The 27,338-nt window shown below is 34.9% G+C and overlaps 1 protein-coding gene across 1 annotated transcript; it reads left to right on the top strand.

Moving 5' to 3' along the window:
• The first annotated feature begins 11,911 nt into the window (after positions 1–11,911).
• LOC148029914 (abscisic stress-ripening protein 2-like) lies at positions 11,912–12,946 on the top strand. The gene is made up of 2 exons (XM_087686203.1): positions 11,912–12,230; positions 12,587–12,946. The coding sequence occupies exons 1-2, from the start codon at positions 12,024–12,026 to the stop codon at positions 12,731–12,733; spliced, it is 354 nt and encodes a 117-aa protein (XP_087542329.1). The 5' UTR covers positions 11,912–12,023; the 3' UTR covers positions 12,734–12,946.
• The last annotated feature ends 14,392 nt before the right edge of the window (positions 12,947–27,338 follow it).

Raw genomic sequence — 27,338 nt, 5'->3', positions numbered from 1 at the left:
ATGCAAGGAAAATGGAAAAACCAAGATTTGTGGAGACTGGTGATGATACTGCACATCCTATTGTGCAGATTGGAAAAATTCATTTGTCTATGCAGGATGGGAAAAAGAAATACCTGTCTGATGTATTTCATGTCCCGAATATCACCAAGAATCTGGTTTCTGTTGGTCAAATGGTTGAGCAGGGCTTGCAAGTCAGATTTAATCCTCATGGATGCTTTGTTGAGGATATGAAAAATAAAGGTCGCTTGATAGCAAAAGAAAAGAAGAAGGGCAGAATGTTTACGTTGGATGCAGACATGTCTGAATTGAGTGCAGCAATGTTTGCACATGGGACTGGTGTATTTGCAGATATTGATATCTGGCATAAACGCATTGGTCATGTTAATGTACAGCGACTTAAATCAATGCAGGCCCAAAATATTGTTGCAGGATTGCCTAAATTCAAGGTTGCAGAAATGCATAAGGTATGTGAAGCCTGTCAGTTTGGAAAACAGGCAAGGAAACCATTTCCTAGACATGTTCAAGAGAGTAAGAAGCCATTGGAATTAATCCACTCTGATGTGTGGACTACTAAAGCTGCATCTCTTGGAGGCTGTCATTATTTTGTTACTTTTATTGATGACTACAGCAGAAAAGTTTGGGTGTATTTTATGAAAAAGAAAAGTGAAGTTTTTGGGTATTTCAAAACTCTTAAAGCTATGGTTGAAAAAGAAACAGGCCTGCAAATAAAATGCCTAAGGTCAGATGGAGGGGGAGAGTACCTCTCAAATGAGTTTGCAAGGTTCTTGCAGGAGCATGGCATAAAGCAGCAATATTCATGCAGTCATACCCCACAACAAAATGGAATTGCAGAAAGGAAAAACAAGCATATTGGAGAGGTATCTCGTGCCATGCTCAACGAAAAAGACTTGCCAGGTTTTTACTGGGCTGAAGCAGTTGCTACAGCAGTCTATATAATGAACAAGACTCCCACTGCAGCAATACATGGGATGACTCCAGAGGAGAGGTATACTGGTAGGAAACCAGATATTTCTCATTTGAAAATTTTTGGTTGCATTGCCTATGTACATGTGCCAGATGAGTTGAGATCCAAGTTGGATCCAAAAGCTGAGAAGTGCATCTTTATTGATTACTCTCTGCAGCAAAAAGGGTATAGATGCTATAACCCTTCTACTCGTAAGTTTACAGTGAGCAGAGATGTTGTTTTTGATGAGATGAGTAGCTGGTATAACCAGTAAATGTGATTGATGATGTAAATGCACAAAATGGAAATGCTGCACAGAATTCACAGCAGCAGTCACAAAATATTAGTGGACCTGGAGCGTCCTCTAGCAGTGGTTCACATTCTTCGCCATGGACAGGCAGATTGAGATCAGGAGAATCTTCTCAAAGCAATGCAGATAGTGGTATGCAGGTATCACGAAAAGGAAAAGAGAAGGTTGATCAGCCCATGTTTGATGTGAATGCAGGTCACTCTTATGTGGATGGTGAATCGAGTGGCTCAGAACAGAGCATTGATGATGAGTTGGGTATTCCTTCTATTGTTACACCTGGAGTAAGGAAGACTAGGGATGTTTTGAGATCACCTCGGAGTGAACCTACTTTGCGCAGGTCTACGAGAGCTAGGTATCCTGTGGATAGGCTGAAATATGATGGATTTACAGCCATTCACTATGCATATATGGTCAAAGTGATATAGGAACCAAAACCCACTTCTTTTGAGCAAGCCATGGGAAAAGAAAAATGGGAGAAAGCCATGGATGAAGAAATGGATGCCTTGGAAGCAAATGCTACATGGGAATTGGTACCTTTGCTTAAAGGTAAGAATGCAATTGGCTGTAAGTGGGTTTATAAGGTGAAGCACAATGCAGATGGTTCTATGAACAGATACAAGGCAAGATTAGTAGTCAAGTGTATGCACAAACATATGGCATTGATTATGAAGAAACATTCAATCCGGTTGCAAGGATGGCAACCGTAAGAGCAGTCATTGCTATGGCTGCATCAAAGGAAGTGTCTTTACATCAGATGGATGTAAAGAATGCCTTCTTGCATGGTGATTTGCAAGAAGAGGTATATATGGAGCAGCCACCAGGTTATGTGCATGCTGTTCATCCTGAGTTTGTTTGCAGGTTGAAGAAAGCATTGTATGGCTTGAAGCAAGCACCTAGAGCATGGTCTGACAAGATAGGACAGTATCTTGTCACTATTGGCTTTCAGATTTCCAAGGCAGATTTCTCACTTTATGTGAGAAAAACAGAGAAAGGTATCATGCTACTTGGCATTTATGTTGATGATTTGATTATGACAGGTGACAGTGATGAAGATATCCTTCATGTGGAAATGCTATTGAAGCAGAAGTTTGAAATGAAGGATTTGGGAGAGCTGCGTTATTTCTTAGGCATTGAGGTGATTAGATCACCAAGTGGGATACAGCTCTTGCAGAGGCAGTATGGATTGGACATGCTATCTAAATATGGGATGACAGGCTGTAAGCCTATTTCAGTTACTTTGGAGCAGAATGTGAAGCTGAGCACAGATGCAGGTGAGCTTCTGGAAGACCCTACTATGTACAGACGCATAGTAGGAAGCTTGATTTATATGACTATTACCAGGCCAGATTTGAGCTATGTTGTTGGATTGGTAAGTCAGTTTATGCAGGCTCCAAGGAAACCACATTTGGGTGCGGCTAGACGCATACTCAGGTATGTGAAGTCCACATTGCAGTATGGACTATTTTATGAGACTGGGGTTCAGATACAGTTGCATGGATACACTGATGCTAATTGGGCTGGTAGCATTTCTGATAGATGATCTACCAGTGGATATGTGTTCTCTTTTGGGAGTGCTGCAGTCACTTGGAGCAGCAAGAAACAGCCTACAATTGCCTTGTCCAGCACAGAGGCTGAGTACAGGGGTGCAGCAATGGCTGCATGTGAGGTAGCTTGGTTGCATAAGCTACTTTATGATATGCATCAGCCTACAGATGGGCCAGTTGTCATTTATTGTGACAACATGAGTAGTATACACTTGGCAAATAACCCAGTCTATCATGCTAGAACAAAGCACATTGAGGTGCATTATCACTATGTGCGGGAGAGGGTTTTACTAGGTCTTATTGATCTAGTTTATGTCAGCACAGAGGATCAGGTAGCTGACATATTCACGAAGGCATTGGGCGCAGAGAAGCTGCGCAAGTTCAGAGACCTGCTTGGTGTGCAGGAATTGGGATTGAGCTCGAGGGGGAGTGTTGAGATATCGAGCTCCACTCGTGATACGCCAGGGTGACCGTTGTATATTTATGTCACCGACTTGTCAGTTGCAGACGCGGTTGGTACACCGCCCATGAGTAATAGCTACATGACAGCTATCCTTATCTACTCTAGTTCGTGGCTCAGTTAGTATGCCACCTTAGTTAGTTGAGTTTGGTTTGAGACCCATATATATAGGGTTCTTCTATTTCTTTGTAAGAGAGTTCTTTTGGCTTACACAACTAAGAAGAGGAAAACAGTTTTCAGCTTCCACCCTTGTGTGTATTCCCCCATTGTGCAAGCAAGAAAGCTACAAGTGAGACTCCTTCCTTCTTTCCCACAATCTTGACAACTTCTTCTTCTTGTTCTCCTCTCTCTTGTTCTCTCTTTCTTCCTCTCCTTGGCTTTCCTTTTTCCCTTCTTGTGTATTTGAAATGAAAGAAGAGGTGAGTCATGAGGAGGTGAGGCATGAAGAGACTGCATGTCGGCTAAACTCAAGCTTCAGAACCGCAAAAAACGCAGGAAAGGAAAGGCGCAGTTTGAAAAGAAATGATTTAAGTATGGTTTGAATTTTGACATGTGCGTCTATTTTGCCATGTATATGCGTGTCTATTGTTCATGTAGACGCGAGTATAGACGCGAGTATAGACGCGAACATAGACGTGCAAATAGACGCCAATATAGACGCGTACGTAAACGCGGATATAGACGCACATTTAGGCTTTATCATAATTTTTTGTTTTTAAGATAAGTTTTGATAGTGAATTCTTATCATAAGTTTTAATGTATTTATGATGATTTTTGTGTATTTAAAATTGAGATCTTAGAATCATTAATATGCTAGCTTTAAGTTTTTATGTAAACATATGAATGACAAATATTTTGATGTTGTCATGAATTAGGTTTAATCATGTCGTCGTCATCACCTAGTGCGGTGCATGCTGATGAGTCAATGAGCACATCCTCAAGTGAGGATGAAACATTGCGTCTTCATAATCGAGATGCATGGCTACGACGAAAAACTAAATGAATGTGTAATCATTGTCAAGGGTGTATTTTTTGAGCACGTCGAATTGCAATGTCACACCTCAGCTTGTATGGAGAATGGGATCGAGAAAAATCATCGGTATTCATTGTTTTTTTTTACCACTAAGATTGCTAGTCTATGTTACTCAATATATATCAACGTACATGAAACTCCCTTTTGTGGTTGAGTAGGATGTGGTGCCACATCCTCAGATGCTCCCTCCCAGGTGTCGAGAGGTAGCAAAACGTCCTCAGATGTGGTGCCACATCCTCAGATGCTCCCTCCCAGGTGTCGAGAGGTAGCAAAACGTCGACACGAGGAGGCAGAGTCTTCAAGAAGAGTAGAGACTCACGACCATGATAGTAGCCCTCATGAAATGCCCCATCAAGTCGTAGAGGATGAGATTTTGGACAACATGGTACACCATCTATTTTCGCAACCAGTTCAGGGAGAAGGTCACTCTACGAAGCCAGATGATCCACTATATGTAGCATCATCTACTCCGTTGTATGAAGGTTGTACGTACTCTAGAGATTTCACATCGAAGGCCATGTTGTTGTGGACCATGCATGACTTTCCAGGATACGGAGAGTGTTCAGGTACATGTATATAACTCTATATTTGAAATTCAAGACTTGAATCAATTGCATTTTATTAATTCACTTGTTTTTTCAGGTTTAACCACATCAGGATATCATGCATGTCCTATTTGCGGTCCCTCTCTAGTTTCCTCTAGGTCGGCACGTTTAAAGAAGGTTATCTACGACAATCATCATCGATTTATTCCTATTGACCATCCCAAATATGTTCTCCCTACTAATGGAATGACTCCACAATCTCTAACCATTCGAGATTGGAAGGAGAGATGGATTAATGCTGACAGCCACCCTCCACTCGGCATGAGTCGATAAGAAGTGCATTTCTCTCGATTGACTTTAAAGTATTTAGCATGATGAATTGTTTACATAATATATTGTTTGTTTGTTAGGTTCTCTATATTTTTTCATCTTCCGTACTGGACTGAACGCAAGATCAATCACATGTTGGACCCCATGCACATATTCAAAAATGTTGTATCTACATTATGGGATCACTTGATAGGGGCTCGTGATTCAGTCAATGTAAGGGAGGATTTACGTAACATTGGTCGCATGAGACGAGCCTGGCCACGCATTGGACCTAGAGGAAAGATTGAGCTACCCCATGCACCTTGGATGTTGTCAAAGAACGAGGAAAAAATAGTGAAGGAACAAATATATAGCTTTCGAACACCCATAGGATGTATGAGATGTCTCAAGGGAGCCTTCATAAAGAAAAAGAAAAGAGCTGTGGAGCAACTATCTGGTTTGAAGTCCCACGATTGGCACAAAATGATTCAAGTAAGGGTATCTCTAACCATGAATATAGTAATTAGCGGAGTAACTATGTGTAAACTTTGGGGTATGATGACTTTTTCCTCAACTAATCATTTGATCTATGAATATTGTTTACATTCAGTTCGTACTCCTACTAGCATATCCCATTGTGTATCCAAAGATGTACATAATATCATTTACAAGATGGGAGAGCTTGTGAGGTGTGTATATATTGTATTTTTTAATTATATATATTTGAATTTCTACACAAAAATAAATAATTCTCAAATACATCCTGACAGATACGTGAGCTCGAAGGAAATTGATCCAAACACATTGCAAGATGCTCGAGTATTATCTATTGAGGTGGTTTGTTTGGTGGAGAAAATTTTTCCTCGATCCATTTTGACTACTCAATTACATCTACTCGTACATTTGATTGATGAGATCGCACTTTGTGGGGCAGTTCATGCAAGGTGGATGTTTTTTCTTGAGCGCTTCATGAAAACCTTGAAAGATTTTGTGAGGCAAAAAGCACGGCCTGAGGGAAGCATGGCTGAGGGTTGGTTAGTGCAATCATCCCTTGTTTATATCTCTGAATATCTTACTGAAGTGGATCCCTCTCAACCAAGACTATGGAAAGATGATGAAGACTTGAGGATGACTTATATAGTACCTCAAGGAAAAGGAATGAGTAAAGTGCTAACAAAAGAAGAACTTCGTAAGTTAAATAGTTTTTGTGTGCTCAATAGTGATGTAATGAGCAAATGGGTGACACTATATAATGAAGCAAGGGCAAGAAGAAAAAGCGAAAGACAAGAATTTCGCACTAGATATGGACGTAATATCTCATTTCCAGATCATCTAAATGCGCTCCCAAGTCATATTGATATAGATTGGTTACATGAGGAAATGGAGAGAATGGAAAAAGAGGAGGAAATTAATATATCTCAAGAAGAGTGGGAATACGCACGAGGTTGCTTATCAAAGGTGAGACATACTATCAATTAATTTGTTTCTATAAGTTTTATTTTATATAAATAATTGACATGTTTGATCTTTTATCTTTTACTACTAATGCACATTATTCAATGCACTTTGGTGTGAGGGTAAACATCTTCGAACTCAACGTATAGATAAAAAGAGAAATACCCAAGATTGTGGTGTCCTTGCTCACTTCGAGGATGCCAATGGTACCATGGAAGGTTATTGTGGCTTGATCCAAGATATTCTGAAGCTTGACTTCAGACGATTCTTTATATATGTACTGGATGTGAAGTGGTTTAAAGAAGTGGTAACAAATGGTGAGCATTGCACAATCAGACGTCATCCAAGTGGTTTTGTAATCATTGACTCTACAAAATTTCACCAAAACAAGAATGACACATTAGTACTACCTCAACAATGCGAGCAGGTATATATGCAAAGGCTAATTTTTTAATATGTATACATGTGATACATATACACAATATAATAAGTATTTAAGTTTCTTGCTTTTGTTTTTCAAATACAGGTTGTGTATCATCCAATGGTAAACAATAACCGATGGTGGTATATCATCCCTATATCTAATCATTCAAAACCAATATATGGTAATATTACCGACATAGAGATAGCAGATGACAATCCAACAATTAATGATGATGTGCATGATGACACCATAATGGATGATATGCGTGATATAGTACAAGATGAACCTTGCGAGGATGTTCAAGGAAACGCAGAAGAAGACAATAATGTGATTGTCGATGATATTGATGGAAGTTATTGAGCAATATAGCAACACATCTGATAGTGGAATAGACTTATTTGTTTCGTTGCCTCTTGGTAACATAGACCTAGAAGTAGATAGTTTAGCAAGGGCTAATCTCATTGAAGATGAGATGGATCATTCACTGTAACATACTTAATTTGCTTAATGATTCAATGTGTATTCTTAATTCTATGGTTTTTATCATGCGCACACGTGCATACTCAAGAATCAATAGTCAAGTTTAAAGCTAAATTGAATTTTCCATAATAAAAATGAAGTGTTTTTTATCATCTTCAAGTAGAGAAATTACGAGATACATATTGCAATGCTTGCTACTAATTGTATAATAAGGTTTCTATCGCTTGCCACTAATTACTTATATCAGGCTTGTCAACTGGAGGAACTGCCATTCATTAGAGAGCAATGAAAAAATAATTATTAACTCTGTTTTTTTTATTCAATGATTCAATGTGTATTCTTAATTCTATGGTTTTTATCATGCGCACACGTGCATGCTCAAGAATCAATTTTAGGTGGTTAAATAATTATTAACTTTGGTTTTTTAATTATATTAATTCCAATTTTAGGTGGTTAAATAATTGCTCTTCTGCTGGCGCGTCTATATTGGCGTCTATTTGCGCGGATTTATAGATGCAAAATTCGCGTCTATTTATACGCTCTTTTACACGCACATACAGACGCAATGATAGACGCGCCCGACTTTGCGCATCTATGTCTCATTTCTGTTGTAGTGTATAAATTGCTTTCGTGTAATGGCATTACCAATAGTAGCAACAAGCTAATTGATAATGTCCTTGAATGATTTGGTATGTGTTGTCATAGAAGTTTCGATATTGTATTATAACTCACTGAGCTAACTATGAAGATAAACTATTTTTGTTATAGGTTTCTTCTCAAATTAGCTATCAAATACTCCCACGTATCTTGTGAGATTGAAAGATTGCATACATCAAGCATAAGAGATTCTTGAAGAGCAGAAAGAATATACGGACAAGTTGCTTTGTCGTGTTTGACCCACTCATTATAAATAGTTTTCCATTCTTCAAAGATAGGTCCTTCGATTACAAGGGTATTATCATAAGCCTAATCAATTGGTTTAGGCTGTTGTTTATAATTACCGAGAATAATATCATGCAAGTCATTGCCTTCAAGGATTAGCACCATCTTTACTTTCCATCCAAAGAGTCCTTGTCCTTCAAAGTGAGAGACAAAACCTTGTCTAAAAGGAAATCTAGTGATGACTATAGATATTGAAATATCTAGCTGAGAGAATACGTAGAATATGAGATCATGCATAGAATCTGCACACCATATATGAAATGACAACAAAAGTACAATACAACAAGTCATACATAGAAGCTTTGCTATAAAGAAAGATGTTTAGTTCAAAAAGCATACTCCAAAAGAAAGAGATCCAAGATAGACGAAACATGGGCAAGAATAAAGAGACCTAGAATAGACGAAATGTGTGAGAGAATAAATCGGCCCAACATAGATGAGAAACATAAATAATGATCAAAACATTATCACTATACTTTTTGGCCAAGAATAGATGATGATGTGGCAACTTCTGAAGAAAACTCAAGAGTGAGTAATCATGATGAAACATGTGTCATAGAAGTCTGCATGAAAATTTGTCGTCTTATTTGTTTTCCTGTTTCAAGTCTAGTTTACATGAATTGATATAACGTTTGACACCGAACTCTAAATTGAGCAGGGATTTGCTAGGAAGAAAGCTTATGAGTCCTAGCACATCACAAAAATCGGTTTTCTTGAGAAATGCATTTTCTTAAGAGTATTCCAAATAGAAAATTTTAGGGTATCCAAGCAAGGCTTATCTACAATTCAACATATTTGCAATCTAGATGATGATTGAGTAAACTTCTTCTATGCTTAAAATTCATAACATAAGATGCTCATAATGACACAATACATCAAATTGAAGTACAAAAAGAACATAAATCAAGAATTGAAGAAATACTACATAGATACACCTCTTGATTGTCTTCTACAAGGAATTGATTGTAGTCAATCGTGATACCATGTTGATGTGTAGAGAAAGAAGATGTGTAGAGATGCAAGAGGGAGAGAAGAGGCACACCATGTACACTCCCAAGGACTATTTCATATTTATCACAATCTACATATATATAGATGAAACCTACTCTAGATAGGGTGAGCTATATAGCTCCAACACATAGTCTAAGAGATATGCCAGTATTGCCCTTCACATCACATACTCCACAAACCTCGAAACATGAATACATAGACTAGGAGCATATTTTAGGGTTGTGAAGAGAGAGAGAGAGAGAGAGAGAGGATAACAATAGTGTCTTCCCATCACCATTGAATTATGGTTCATGGGAACCAATAGAGGCACCCTCGCTTTTGTTATCCAAAGACTCAATGCTTCACCTACTAGTGCAAGGTTGATGATGACTTGTAGGTGCAACTTTTCGTTAACATATATTCCCTCTTCCTTCTAACCCTTTCCACTTGTTGAAAGCATCAAAACATGCTCCAACACATCAAAACCTATTTGGGTGTAATTGCAAAAACCATACCTTGCCATTTTCAATATAGACAATCTATAACAAGCAAAAACTTTATTTTTTAAAAAATGTGCTAGAGTGATTGATGAATATCTATAGTACTATTAGGTTAGGATGCCACTTGGCATAACAAAAAAATTTCGGGGATACTCTATATTATTAACATGTGGCAAGTACCTAAATTTTTGTTGATAGATATGACAATTAGAATATGAATGATGGAAGATATGAAAGATGTAATATTGTAAGATGATTAACAGGTCCTACATGTGAGAGAAATAGAAAATGGTATATATTGTTCCATAAGAATTTGCACATGGAGATCCCTTGATTCATGGCTAGAACTTCAAATGTGAAGAAAAATATAGGTCAACAATTCTTTGTCTTTCCCAACACTAGCTATCTCAAAGAGTTTTAACTAGGGCCAGATGACTTAGTATTTGTCCTTATTGAATAGCAATGATGAAACACATTTTGTTCCACCACCATTCATGAGTAGCTCAAATAAGGAGCTTTCCACAATCCTTTTTTAAGATTTTCAGCTTAGATTTCTTCGATTTTAAGTATGAATATATGCATTTCCTTTGGAGCTTATAATATTTAGAGATATCCTAGACCTTGGTACGATATCCAAGCTCTCTAGTCCAATCTCTAGAATAGATTGAAATTTAGGGAACCACCTAGGTGCAAAGGGTCTAGCGAATTCATTAGGTGGATGATTTTTAAAAGTCACATGTTTATTGACTCCCGCTGAGTGTGCAACATATTTTAAGCTACTAGACAAGAGAGATATGCATGGATGGAGTATGTCTCTTTGGACCTTTGATCTTAAACACATGTGTACTCGTTGATATCTCCTAATTGACTCTAAGTAACATTCTAAGTTCATCATTTCCTCTTGCTAGTTCTAGAGCCTTTGTGTTACATTTATTACCCTAGAGTTTATCGATGATGATTGTGGTAATGGAGTTGATGATGATCATGGTGTGAGAGAGGAGGACAATCATAATAGAGGAGATATAAATGATAACAACATCACATGAGAATGGTCAGGCCATTGGTAATGATGATCATGATGAGCATAGTAGGAGTTACACTAGTAGTGAAGTTGATCTATTTCTACCTTTACATATTAGTATGGACATTAAAATAATTAGTTTGGCAAGGGTTATTAAATAATAATATGGAAAGGTTGTGACATATATGATATGTATGTCAATTAATTTGTGTTTTTGAACATGCTATTGAAATTCAAGTAGATAATTTGGTGAGCTAGTGTTGATTTTGGTAAGGTAGGGTTGAGCTCATTATTGGGGATTTAAATGTTACACGTTTGGCATCTAATTTGTATAAATTCACTTGTAGAAACATATGGGTATTATTAGAATGACAATTATATGACATGCATCATGCATATGTAGTGATCTAATAGAATGACAATGATATGACATGCATAATGCATATGTAGTGATCTATTTGTAGGTCTGGAGATTGACATTCAAATCGAAGTACATAGCTTGGTAAGGTAGGGTTTACCTTAATCAATATTTATTCTTAAATCATGAAGATTGTACCGTATCTATATTAGCACCCAAGTTTGCGTCTAGAACAACTTCAAATTGCACGTGAAAATTATTGTCATTGGCACATGATCATAGACGCATAAATATATATACGAAGGAGAAGGGTGTAAAAGGGCACTAAAGTGCCGTAATGGTGGAAGAATCTATATGTATGGTGGAAGGTGGCGCCGTGTAATAATTATAGGGTGATTACCGCGATAGTGGCGGTTTGTGGAGACGATGGCGATATAAAGCGAAAGATGGGAGGAATCCGGTTCTTTACGACGGTATAAAGTGAAAGACGGGAGGAATCCGGTTCTTCACGCGGCAATTACTATGAAGGCCAGAGGCCTGCGCAGTAGAACTATAAAGATCGAAGCTACCACCCACATTTGTTCCAAGGCGGTTAGTCGAGACACGTACTAGTATCTTCGATCTCGCTCTCTCTCACAAGCCCCCACCCACAGACACACGCATACAAGAGAGATCAGTCACTGCAGTCATGTCTTACCCGCACCACCACCACCACGAGGGCGAGTATTACGGGGAGGCACCACCCGCGAGCTTCAGCTACGAACGAGAAGAAGGCTACGGGTATGGCCGCCCTTACAACGACTACAACTACGAGCATGTGAAGGATGAGAAGACATTCAAGCGCAATGAGCGCCTTGGTGAGCTTGGCGCAGTTGCTGCCGGTGCCTTCGCCTTGGTATAAACGCAACACAGTTACTCCTTTCATCGATGGAAATCATAATGTGACATATTTATCGTACCGTAGTTTACACACCAGTGTATATAGATACATAGTTTGGACATATGTAACCGGGAAACCAGGTACTGATAAAAACACCCCGATATCTATGAGAAGCCTTCGTATACGTGTGCCCTTACGTATATATGTATCTTGTTATATGTTAAGTGTTTACATATAACCCTCTCACTCACTCTCTCTCACACACACATACACATATACACGTGCCTATATGTATGTAATGGGCATTTGTTTTGTATATGTTTCTTTATAAATAATTATACCACCTTAACATGCCTTCTCTTCATTTCCAGTATGAAGGCCATAAGGCAAAAACAGATGTCGAACATGCCTCAAAGCACAAGCATGAGGCTGAACTAGCTGGTGTAGCATCCCTTGGATCTGCAGGCTATGCAGCATATGAGCACCATGAGAAGGGAAAGTATAAGGGAGGTTGGTAGAGACAAGTCTTAACAAGTGAAGGCTGCAATGGAGCATGATAATCTTATGAGAATATAATACATACAACCATGTTCTAGCTATCCATTGTAGAACTCCATTAATAAAGTATCAACTTTTCCCTGGTACAAGCAAAATAAAACATATATGTAACTATATCACCATGTGGTACTTGGCTTTATGAGATGGAGAAATTAGTAAATGTTGAGCTACTCTACCAAGTCCAAAATTAATATCTAGCTTAGAAACAAAGAATAATTCTAGCTTTCTAAATTTGGTTGCAATTGAATGTTTGTGCATCGAGATGAGACATCAAAATGCAAGTCCACTTTAGGAGTCATTTACTTCATCTTTAGCAAGAATATTTCCTTCTTTATTTCTAACTTCTAGAAAAATGATGATTGATTGTGCAAAATACCAAAATTGGTACGAGAAGATAGTAGAGAAGCTCAACACAAGAATTGATGAGCCAGTCTTAAGTAGTTTCATAAATTTATTGTTCTTTGCACACAACCATTTACAACCCAATCTTAATTGTTATCACAATTATATACTTGCTTCCACCTCATGCTACTACATGGACCATTTATTAAGAGCATCCCAGTACTCCCTCTCCCATATTTGAAATAACTTGTTGAGCAACTCTAGAAAGACTTGAACTTGTTTGAATTTGGTTTATTTGTTTATTATATAGTAGTAACATTTTCCAAAAGTGTAGATTTTTGCAGATGGATAGTATTATTGAGCAAGAACCACAAATTAGTCAATAAGAACATGTGATTAGTGTGTATGTGTGTGTCTCCTTCTCATTAAGAAAAGGTAAGTAGTTATTTATCTACAACATTGACCACAAACATGCACATATAGCACTTATAATCCTCAATGGGATTTACTAATGGGAACTAAAAGATGTTATTTACATGCATAACAATGTGAACACCTCTATATACACTCTATATATATATACCATACATAACATTTTAGAAAATATACATTCCCTCATTTTCAACAGTCCATGCCCTTATAATCACCTAGTCCCATAGTAAACCAATGGTGGATCCTAATGTTAGGAATGCATAATGGTGTGCCATATTTAGACAACCTTAAAAACAACCATCTAGCACAAGTCTATTGAGTGAAACTTGATGAGTGAAATGTCATGTAAAAGTTGTGATTTAATCATCAAACGTAAGAATAAAGTATGAACTTTAATGAATTAAAAACACTACCATATGTCATTTCTCTATAAGTTTATTTAATTATTTAGGATGAGCTCCCTAAAATTGCACAAATAGTTGTTCCAACGATTCATTGTAGATAACTAAGCTATGTGATGTAACTATGAAACTCTTTTTACTAGTTACGAATCTTGATATTAAATTATTAATCTCCAACTTTTACCAATAAGTTAAATAATGGAAATACCACAACAACAGGAAATCAACTAATGGTTATCTTGAAAGCTTATAGTGTGTAGAGCTCCAATATAGACCCCCTCATTTCATGTGTGTGTCTCCCTAAGTGTTTGTGGTAGCCAATGGAATGAACTATCAAAACATGTTACATGAAAGATTTGGTATATAATCCATATTTCTCTAAATAAGAAGGCTATATGCAAAATGGGTATTAGAAGAAACAACCACACCAAATATCATATGCATCTTGTTGAAAAATCTCTTGTGAAATTTAGACTCAATATCTCCATCCATGACTTTCTTCATCTTCAATATGTTGTGACATACTCTATATGTTCCACTATCTATGGAGCTCTTTCTCATGTTCAAATATCACCCCAAAGATGTTATTAGAAATTGTGTGTCTGAGTGCTTGAAGCCCTACCAGAGCCCTACTGAGAGTGGAAAATGATGGACATGTGTATTCAATGTTGCAATTCCAATATTCAAATGTGCCTCCTAAAGGACACCATAAATACCATGAGAAGCTCTACTTTAATATCTCATGAAAGTCCCAATAAATTTATCCCATCAAAAAGGTGTCCTCATCAATCATGTAGAGCAAGAGCACAAATGTTTAATGGCTTCATTGACTCAATGATACTTTCCAAATTCTCAGTAATTCTTACATAGTCAAGTGCGCCAAAATCTACTTGCAATGGTTCTCTTGAAGTGCACATTTGACCTCTTTCAATCTATTGAGAATAAGTGGTAGCAAACTACATGTCAAAATTATCCTTAAGTAGTTATCATTGCAATAAATGGCAAGTATAATTATGAAATTTAAGATGGGAAGGCAGAACAAAGTATTTTCAATGTGAAGCCCCACCATTGGAATAAGTATCGATAAAACCTTTAGAGCAACTATGCTAGTATTTGTATCAGAATCAACGATGAAAAATATGTCAGAAATAAGGAACTCGATTCCTAAACTTATATCAATGTATATTCCAATGATTGTAGAGAAAAAAAAATAATGGTCATATTGATTATTGTAAAGAGAAAAAAAATAACTTAACTATGATTTGGTCCTACTAAGGGCCAGATCCCTACTATCTATGTCTACTATCCAATTAGGAATATTAGTGCATATTAGACCTATATAAAACCCAATGGACAAATATAAACAAAAAATATCATAACTAATTAAGTCCAAAAATGGGATACCATGCCCATTTCTAACTAACTTAAAAATGATGTTAGGAGGCATATACCACGGTGGATTCCGTGAGGTTTTCCAGTGGATTCCGTAAAATTATATTTATTGTCGAGGCTTGTACACAAGGTGGATTCCTTGTGCGAAAAGTCAATGGGGACACCTATCCTTTTGGGGTGTCTCGTTAATTTAATGTGAAAGTGGGTGATAGGTTGGGTGCCCAACCGCTTTATTCTTTATTTGGACAAAAGCAAACACAAAAGCTAAAGCATACTAATTGTAAATTTGGGCTATTTTTGAGCTTGGAGATGAATAATATATTAAATACATGCTTTGTGGAGCGCTCACACAAGGCATGGGGGGAGATTGTACACAATTGGTTTTCTTGTTTCATGTCGTGCAAATTTTCTCTCTTGGTTTTTGAGCAAAAAGTAGAGTTATTTGTTCTTGGGGACCTTCCAACGCTTGCTACGTATGCATACGGCATCGGATTTGTGCACTAAACCTACCAACAAACCTACTTCATATCCTATGAGAGAGAGAGGAAGACATAGTCCATATAAACTAATTGATCTATCAAATTTTCTCTCCCTCTCCCTCTCCCCTCCTCCCCTTCTGATCTCCCATACCCGAATCTCTCTCTCTCTCTCTCTCTCTCTCTCTCTCTCTCTCTCTCTCTCTCTCTCTCTCTCTCTCTCACAATAAAACTCAATAAAACTAATAATTAACCATCTCTCTCTCTCTCTCTCTCTCTCAACTAAAAACAACTAAAAAGTTAACTAATAATAGTAAAAACTAATAATTAACTATTAACTTAATTAACCATGTTATCTTAGTCTTAATCTTAATCTCAAATTTTATTGTTAATAACTTTAATCAATCATTAAATAATAATTATAATTATCAATTGAGTTAACTATGCTCAAATTAACAACCAACTAACTAATAAATACAATCTATAGTACTACTTTCTTATTTTGACTCTTGGTTCGGTTATTTCTTGAACCTCATTCCCCCCCTGACCCCATTGTTTCTTATGCCAAGAGGCATATTCCACGGTGGATTCTGTGCCACGGTGGATTCCGTGAGGTTTTACGATGGATTCCGTAAACTTAGATGACCGGGGCTCATACACAAAGAGGATTCTTTGTGCGAGAAGTTGATGGGGACGCCTGTCCTTTTCGGGCGTTTCATTAATTTAGTGTGTACATGGGTGATTCCATAGCGGGTGATTCCGCAAAATGCATATTAAATTAATAAACGTTTATGAGTTTAGAGTGCACACTCGTAATAAATTAAGGTTAGGATTTATTTTTAACCAGTTGATTTATTTATGTAGCTGAAGACTGCTAGGTATTCACTTTTGTCGGTTTAATTGTATTATTTTACTAACGATTGTGAATGCTTCAGTTGATGTGTAGAGATAGCAGTAGTGGCGGAGGAAAGCATTGGAGTTTAGCGAGTATTCGACCTTTGGACTATATTTTGATAGGCGCCACGCCTATATTTTGTTATGTCTATAGAGACATCGATTATTGATTATTATTTTGTATGCGCCTATGCGCCCGGATATGTTATTTCTATTTGGACATTGAGATTGGGCGTGCCAGACTCTATGGGCACCGTCCATTAGCTTTATTTTTCTATTTTTGTAGAAAGCAAACTCAAAAGCTAAAAGCTTTGTCATATTTTTGTAATTTGGCTATTATTGAGCATGAAGATTGGAAATATACATAAAATACATGCTTTGTGAAGGGCTCACACAAGGCATGGGGGAGATTGAACCCAATTTGTCTCTTGCCTCTTGTCGTGCATGCTTTTACATTGTTTTTTGTGCAAAAAGGTAGAGTTCATTGTTCTTGGGGACCTTTAGGGATTCACTACGTGAGCTATCTGCGACCAATCTGTGCACCAGTGGTATCAGAGCGGAGCAGAGATCAAGAGCTTCCAATCGCTACCAATCTCGGGCGAAGGCGGAGCTCCAGGAACAAACGGGCTCTACAGTCAATCTCATCGCGAACCGTCGATACAGGCAGACTTCTGGCGATCAAGAACCCCTGTTTCTACTGTCAGATCGCGAAGGACCAGGCTCTGCAGGCGGAGGACCACTCCTACATCCTCACATACAAGTCGTGAAGAAACAGTGAGAAAAACTCTTAATCCTCTTAATCAAAAGCTTAATTATAAAGCTTAAGGGTATTAAAGAAGCTTAATTGCTTCAAAATCCTCATCGTGGTGAAGAAAAGGCCTCCGAAAATTCCGTGCAGGCAAAAACGGCCCCCCTCCCCACGAAATTTCACGCCGTCCTGCTAGTCCTCCATTAAGCTTATTAAGCTTAAGCTTAATCACTAAAGCTTAAGTCACTCAATTCTCTGCAAGTCACACAGGGCAGACAAGTCGGCAAACTCCAGGTCCTGCACTGCAAAAGTCAAGTTCAGCAAGTCAATTGGAATCAAGTCCTGTAAGTTCTGCAAGTCGGCCTAAGTTCAGCAAGTCAACAACTCTACAAGTCTGCTAAGTCTGCAACTCTGCAAGTCAGACTAAATCAGAACTGACTAGTGCTTAAAACTCCTAGAAGACTTGTTCCTATGCAAAAACTCTGAACTGGAAAGTTGTTCGCAGCAAGCTGTTCTACCTATCTACAAGTTCGTTGAAGTACTTTCAGCAAACGGCTACAGAAAAATTACAGATTTTCTGAAAATTGAGAAAGAAATACCCAAAAATACATAGCCTTGTAACCCCAAATTTGAGCTATGCTCATCCCGCTAACCTGATTTTGAGTGAGAAAGGTTTATTGAGTTTTACAGGATGACTACTCCACATATGGATGATCCTATGGCTGAAGACGACCTACCGAGCCTACCATGGAACAAAAGCTGGATCTAATCATGCTACAACTGGAAGAAGAGCGAAGGGCTAGGCAAGCATTGCAAGCGCAATTGACAAAACTATAAAGAGCGTCCACCGACAAAGAAGAACCTCAAGCTGAAGATTTGATTCAACGTACCATCGACGCCACTCTTGAAGCACAAACCATTCGCAAGGAATCAAAGATAAGTAAACGAAGTTTCAAATTTCGCACTTTCAATGGCATACGAGAAGGAAAGACTGTTTTATCATTCATTAGCCAGTTTGATGACTATTTCCATGAGAAAACTTATCCCGAAAAAGATAAAATCAAGTGTGTTACTAATCATCTAATAGACAGAGCATCACTTTGGTGGACTGTAGTCCGCAAGAGCATAGAATGTCCTGCTACATGGAAAGATTTCAAGAAGAAGTTCATGCAGAATTTCCTTCCACCGCAATTTCATGAGAAGGCTATCAAGCAATGGGATTTACTTCAACAGCGAGATCATGAGCCTATTCCACAGTATACAGAGCGTTTTTGGAATGCACTCCTACAGCTACGCATGCTTGAAGACGTACCAGAGACGACACATAAGCGGAAGTATATGTCTGGACTTCTTGGACATTACTACGCTGAAGTGAACATGTTCAAGCCTGCTACCCTTGAAGACGCCATCTCCTTAGCTCACGACACTGAAGATAAGTTACGCGGAAGAGACAAACGACCACAGCAATTCCAAGCCAACGGTAATTATGGATCTAAACAATTCAATTCCAATTTTAGAAGGTTTAATCGAGGTCGTTTCTCATCAGCATCTTTCTGCAAGAATTGGCCTAAACCACCTGCATTACCCTCCAATGTCAATCCAAATCCTAAGCCTATTCCACAAGCAAATCCAAATGTACCCAGACTTCCAGCCATTGCAAATAATGTAACCAAAGCCAAGCCAATAGTATGCTATAAGTGTCACCAGCCAGGGCATCTCGCAGCAAATTGTCATTCAAAGAAGCCACCAGCACATATTAACTATCTTGGAGCCATGGACGAAGACGAGCATGAGGATATGCCGGATTTCACTGAAGATGAGGATGATCCTACTACTACTTCCGACACTTTACCAGGTATGCCTACTTCACATTCATTGTTGACTATGAAATGTATGGTGCATGGAAAGGAAAGAACTATCTTGCATGATGACGGTAGTACCTATGACTTTATTTCAGCAAAATTGGTAAAGGAATTGAAATTGCATACAGTACCTACGCATTATCGCATAAAAGCTGCATTTTTAGGCACTAGGTACAATGGCACACAAGAAGTACAAGATTTAGAAATTCAAATTGGTGCATACATTGAAAGAAGAAATTTCTTAGTTGTCCCATTACAGTCAAGCGACATTATTCTAGGAATGCCATGGAGACACCAGCATAATCCAAATATAGATTATTCCACGCACACAATGAATATTAATTTTCAAGGAAAATCTATTACATTATATGGTATGCATGCATCTCATATTTTTCCACTGCTTTCGCATACCCAAGCAAAACGTGCACTACGCAAGAATACTAAATCATATCTCATTTGGGTGAATGAATTGCACGCAAAGGAAAATCATATGCACCCTAGGCATAAGGAATTTCTTGCATATTTTAAGGACTGTTTTGCATAAGACCTACCACCAGGTTTACCACCTTCATGTCCAGAAGACCATAAGATTGATTTAATTCCTGGCACACAAGCACCTTGCAAAGCACCATATAGGCACAATCAAATAGAGCAAAAAGAAATCCAGAGTCAAGTTGAAGAATTACTAAATAGAGGCTTAATTCGACCTAGCAGTTCCCCATTCGGTGCACCTGTACTCTTAGTCAAGAAAAAGAATAATACCTATCGTATGTGTATTGAACACCGAGCATTAAATAAGATCACTGTAAAGAATAGGTATCCTATACCTAGAGTTGATGACCTTATGGACAAACTACAAGGATCTTCTATATTTAGTAAAATTGACATTAAGTCTGGATATCATCAGGTGAGGCTAGATAGAACTGACATATTTAAGACTGCATTCAAAACACAGTTTGGCCATTACGAATTCTTAGTCATGCCATTCGGATTGACCAATGCACCTGTTACTTTCAGTAGAATGATGAACCGTATCTTTCTGAAATATCAGTATTGTGTGATTGTTTTCTTTGATGATATTTTGGTGTTTAGTCAAAGTGAAAAAGAGCATTATGAGCATTTATCATTAGTTTTTCAATTACTGAAAGAAAATCAATTATTTGCAAATCCTGAAAAGAGTGAATTCTTTAAGACGAAATAGAATATTTAGGTCATATTGTATCAAAAGAAGGAATTAAAGTTGATCCTAAGAAAATTGATGCAATATTGCATTGGCCTGTTCCTAAGAATGTACATGAATTACGCTCATTCCTTGGTCTTGCTAGTTTCTATAGGAAGTTTGTACGTAATTTTTCATTACTTGCTTTACCATTAACCAAACTTCTTAAGAAAGGAATTGTTTATCAATGGACTGAAACTCAGCAAAAATCCTTTGATTTACTGAAAAGTGCATTAACTAATGCCCCTGTTTTACAATTGCCTGACTTTAACAGACCATTCTTTCTAGTTGTGACCGATGCTAGCGGATCAGGAATAGGAGCCGTACTAATGCAAGACAACCATCCAATAGCATATTCTAGTTCTAAGCTGAAACCCTCTGAGCTCAAATATTCCACTTATGACAAGGAATTATTAGCAGTTGTACAAGCATTAAAACAGTGGAAGCATTATTTAATGGGTTCAGAATTCATGATAAAGACCGACCAGCAAAGCATTAGACATCTACTTAGCCAACCCCAAATTTCTGACCGTCATATCAAATGGGCTTCCTTCATTCAAAGTTTTCATCCTATCATTCAATACCACCCTGGAAAAGAAAATGTAGTTGCTGATGCATTGAGTAGAAAACCTGCAATTCATAATATTTCTATTATATCTTTTGATTCTTTGATTGCTATAAAAGATACATATCACCAAGATATTACTTTTCATTCTGATTGGCAAAAATTAGTTCAAAATAATTTCATTCCTGTTGATTCATTGTCATATAATGATGGATTCATGTTCTTTGAAAAAAGAATGTGTGTTACTATTCCATTCCGATCTTTTGTTTTGAATGAAATTCATTGTCCCCCATATCAAGGTCATAGAGGTATCATATCTACATTACGCATGTTAACTGAAGATTTTTATTGGTCGCATATGGATGCAGATGTATCTAATTTTGTTTCTGAATGTTTGATTTGTCAAAGAATAAAGAGACATCATGGTAAACAGTATGGATTATTAATGCCTTTGTCTATTCCATCTAAACCTTGGGAACATATTTCTATGGATTTCATTACTGGTTTACCAAATACTAAATCTAACCATGACATGATTTGGACAATTGTAGATAGATTTAGTAAGCAAGCATATTTCATTGCATGTAAGAAAACTTTAACAGCATCACAAGCAGCACAGTTATTTTTGAAAACTGTTTTTACTAACCATGGATTGCCAAAAGTGATTATTTCAGATCGTGATTCTAGATTTTGTAATAATTCTTGGATTACACTGTTTGCAAATCTAGGCACAAAGATTGATTTCTCATCTGCATTTCATCCAGAAACAAATGGACAAACAGAAGCCACAAATAGCACCATTCTAGATCTTTTACGTGCATACACTATCTCTAAACCTCAGACATGGGATACTCATTTGCATTTATTACAGTTTGCATATAACAATACACCGCACACATCTACAAAGAAAGCACCTTTTGAAGTCATTTATGGATATAGATTATCTACACCTGTTGCATCTTTGTCTAATAGAATTCAGAGTGCTGATGATATTGCTACTATGCATAATAGTATTTTTGATGAGGTTAAGGATATGATTGCTAAAGCCCAACAATCATATACCAAACAAGCCAACAAGAAAAGACAAGCTATGAATTTCAAAGTTGATGATTATGTTTGGCTTAGAATAGAAAAGCGTAGACTACAAAGTGTAGATAGACATCCAGTTGTCAAATTAGCTCCTAGATTCTATGGACCATTTAGAATCATTCATAAGATTAATGATAATGCATTCAAGTTAGAATTGCCATCTCATTGGAAAATTCATAATACATTTCACATTAGTTTATTGAGACCATTTAGAGGCCAATTACCTATCCACCCTGTTTATGAAAACCCACCTTTATTAGAGGAAGAGACTGAAATACTTGAACCAGAAGCCATCATAGACACTGACTACATGACCACTAGAACTGGCCGAAGGTATTCTAGATACCTAGTAAAATTTAAGAACCATCCTGTAGAGGAAGCACAATGGATGCACGCTAGAGACTTAAATGCTTTCCCCACTCTGTTAGCTCTACATTGAGCTAATAGCAATTGAGGTCAATTGCTATCCCACCCCGGGGGTATGATGCCAGGAGGCATATTCCATGATGGATTCCGTGCGACGGTGGATTCCGTGAGGTTTTACGGTGGATTCCGTAAACTTAGATGACCGGGGCTCATACACAAAGAGGATTCTTTGTGCGAGAAGTTGATGGGGACGCCTGTCCTTTTCGGGCGTTTCATTAATTTAGTGTGTACATGGGTGATTCCATAGCGGGTGATTCCGCAAAATGCATATTAAATTAATAAACGTTTATGAGTTTAGAGTGCGCACTCGTAATAAATTAAGGTTAGGATTTATTTCTAACCAGTTGATTTATTTATGTAGCTGAAGACTGCTAGGTATTCACTTTTGTCGGTTTAATTGTATTATTTTACTAACGATTGTGAATGCTTCAATTGATGTGTAGAGATAGCAGTAGTGGCGGAGGAAAGCATTGGAGTTTAGCGAGTATTCGACCTTTGGACTATATTTTGATAGGCGCCACGCCTATATTTTGTTATGTCTATAGAGACATCGGTTATTGATTATTATTTTGTATGCGCCTATGCGCCCGGATATGTTATTTCTATTTGGACATTGAGATTGGGCGTGCCAGACTCTATGGGCACCGTCCATTAGCTTTATTTTTCTATTTTTGTAGAAAGCAAACTCAAAAGCTAAAAGCTTTGTCATATTTTTGTAATTTGGCTATTATTGAGCATGAAGATTGGAAATATACATAAAATACATGCTTTGTGAAGGGCTCACACAAGGCATGGGGGAGATTGAACCCAATTTGTCTCTTGCCTCTTGTCGTGCATGCTTTTACATTGTTTTTTGTGCAAAAAGGTAGAGTTCATTGTTCTTGGGGACCTTTAGGGATTCACTACGTGAGCTATCTGCGACCGATCTGCGCACCAGTTTCTCTCAAGCCTAATCTTGAATTTCTCCCATGCTTGAATTTCAATTTGAATCATCATTGATTTTATGATTTTATAATCCATACATGGTCTGTAATCATTGAGACCAATTGAGGTGGCTTTAATGCCAGATGTCCTCTCTCTCTCTCTCTCTCTCTCTCTCTCTCTCTCTCTCTCTCTCTCTCTCTCTCTCTCTCTCTCTCTCTCTCTCTCTCTCTCTCTCTCATGACTCTCTTCTTCTCATGATTATAGATTATAGATAGATAAGAAAGTAGTGTAGATTCTCTTTCTCATTTTTTATTTTGTAGGCTTGAAGGCACGCTTACGCTCACAATTCTAGGAGCAGGTTGGTGGGAACTTGGGGATAACTAATAACTAATAATTATTAATCAACTAGTTAATCAACTAATAATTATCTATATTTAACTATAATATCAAAATAATTAATCAAAATCAATAGTTATCAATAATAATAACAATCAACAATAACAATTAACATTAACCATTATTATTAATCAATAATAAAAATTAATATTAATAATTAAAAATATTAACTTAACAACTAACAATAATAATAACAAACAAAGTATGATAAGAATAAAATAATAATAACTCATCACAATGATAACAATAACAACAATAGTATAATAATAAGTATAACTAACTAACAAATACATACAATATAATAAAAGAATACAAAAACAACTAAAAACTTAACTAATAACAACTAACTATTAACTTAAGTAACCATCTTATCTTAATGTTAATCTTAATGTCAATCAATTAATAATTATCAGTTAAATTAACTATGTTCTAATTAATAACTAACTAATTAACAAATACAATATAATTACATAAAAACAACTAATAACTAACAATAATCAAATAATTATTAAATAGATTCAATAAAAATAAAAGGAAAATTACTCAATTATTATAATCAATTAATTAATTATAATAGGATTTAAATTAATTAATATTAATAATAATCTATACATATAATAATAATAACAAAACAACTAATCAAAATCAATAATTAGCAATAACAATAATAATTAACATTAATATTAATCATTATAATTATTATTTTATAATAACTTTTATTATTATTAATTAAAATATAAGAATAATATATATTATAATATTATAACTATAATAATAATAATTATTATTATTGATAACTAACAATAACAACAATAACAAATGTAATATAGTGATAATATAATAATATTAATAATATAATTAAAACCAATATAATATAATAGAATATAAGAACATGATCATAACTATAACTAACTAACAAATACATACAATATAATAACTATATAAAAACAACTAATAACTTAACTAATAATAACAGTTATATCTATAATCTTTCTTATTTTGACTCTTGGTTCAGTAATTATTATTATTATTATATAAAGTATAGATCAATTTGTAATATAATCTATATTCTATAATCTATATTTTTAACAACAATAACATCAACACTAATACTAACATGAACTATAATATAACCAATACTAATAGTTATAATATAATTATATAATCTATATCTATATATGTATCTATATCTATACTCTTTCTTATTTTGGCTCTTGGTTGAACCTCCATTTTCCCCCTCGAGCCTATTGTTTCTCCCAAGCCTATTTTGAACGAACCCTATTTTGAATTTCAATTCATGCATGCATGGTATGTGATCATTGAGGCCAATTGAGGTGGCTTTAATGGCCGACGTCCTCTATCTCTCTATTCTTCTTCTTCTCATGATTAGAGTATAGATTAGATTATAGATCTCTTTCTCATTTTTTATTTTGCATTTTGCAAGCTTACAATTCGAATCAATCATAAATTAATAGATTAATAATAATAATAATAGGCAACCATTAAATATTAATTAACATTAATATTAATATCATATTATAATTATAATATAAATATACTATATTATAATTATTATTAGTAGTAGTTATATTATATTATATAATAAATAATAATATAATAATAACAATTGTAATAACCATTAACTATTAATTAACATTAACATTAATATCATATCATGTTATATCATAGTATAATTATATTATATTTATAAATGTTATTATTATTAGTTATACTATTATTATTCTTATTATATCTATCTATATTCTATAATCTAATTCTATATTTGTGTCTGTATCTGTATATGTATCTCTATCTATAATCTATAATCTATAACTATAACTATAATTATTAGCATATATTATATAAATATAATGTAATATATCTATCTATATTCTATACTCAATATCTATCAATATATGTATATGTATCTGTATCTATAATCTATAAAATCTATAACTATAACTATAAGTATAATACAATATAATACAACTAACTAATAATAACCATCTATAACTAAAGTATAGAAGATATAGATTAATGATGATGATGATGATGATGTGTAAATTAATAATCTATATCTATATCTATAAATATAATATAACTAATAATAAAAATTATAATAAAATTATATATATTTATTAATTAATTATCAATCATCATCATTCATAATTAAAATCAATCATAGATTAATAATAATAATAATAATAATAATAAACCATTAACTATTAATAAACATTAACATTAACAATAATTATATTATGACTATTATTATTATTGTTGTTATTATTATTGATATTGATAACTAACAATAATAAAATAACAACAACAAAAAATACAATATAATAATAATAATAATAATAACAATGATAATAATAATAATAATAAACCAATATAGTATAATATAATATAACAATAATAATCATGATAATAATATAATATAATATAATAAGTAATCATTAACTATTAATTAACATTAATATTAATATCATATCATATTATAATTATATTATATATTTATAATTCTTATTATAATAAGTTAGTTATTGTATTATATTATGCAATATTATTATATTGATAACTAACAATAATAACAATATAATATAATATAATAAGAAATCATTAACTACTAATTAACCTTAACATTAATATCATATCATAGTATAATTATATTATATTTATAACTATTATTATTATTAGTTGTATTATATTATTATTATTATCTATATATATAATATATAATGTAATGTAATGTAATAATAATTATAAAGTATATATTAATCTATTATATATATATATATATATATATATATATATATATTCTATCATCTATATCTATCAATATCTGTATTTGTATCTATATTTATAATAATATATACTTTATAAACATATAATAATAATGTATACATTAATAATCTCTATATTATATAATAATAATAATAATAATAATAATAATAAAATAATAATATAACAATTAAAAATCAATATAATATAATACAATATAACAATAATAATAATATAATATTAATAATATAATAAGAAACCATTAACTATCAATTAGCATTAACATTAATATCATATCATAATTCTATTATATTTGTAATGGTTATAATATAATATAATGTAATATAATAAAATAATAATTATAGAGTATAGTTTAATCTATAGTATATCATTCACCCATACTAAGTATGATTTGCTACCTTTTCTCAATGCATGTTTGGCATGTTTGTAACTAAGCAATGGATAATTATCTAAAGTGTGTGTAACATGTAATGTGATTTATTTTCTGTTCGAATGAATTTTCATTGAATGTGTGGAATAATCTATATCGAAATTGTATTTATGACACCAAGGCTGTTGCCAGGTGGCACCTATGCAAAGGGATGAGCGCCTTAAATG

The sequence above is a fragment of the Lygodium microphyllum genome, chromosome 10, assembly GCF_053477565.2.
Source record: "Lygodium microphyllum isolate KBCC chromosome 10, Lygodium_microphyllum_v1.1.10, whole genome shotgun sequence".
In the NCBI taxonomy this organism is placed as follows: Eukaryota; Viridiplantae; Streptophyta; class Polypodiopsida; order Schizaeales; family Lygodiaceae; genus Lygodium; species Lygodium microphyllum.
This window is presented reverse-complemented; position numbering and strand designations above follow the sequence as displayed.

Excerpts from the sequence above, each read along its gene's own strand:
- LOC148029914 (XM_087686203.1), top strand. The coding sequence starts at position 12,024 with ATGTCTTACCCGCACCACCACCACCACGAGGGCGAGTATTACGGGGAG. Across the intron at positions 12,231-12,586 it reads CTGCCGGTGCCTTCGCCTTG|TATGAAGGCCATAAGGCAAA; the intron begins GTATAAACGCAA and ends CTTCATTTCCAG.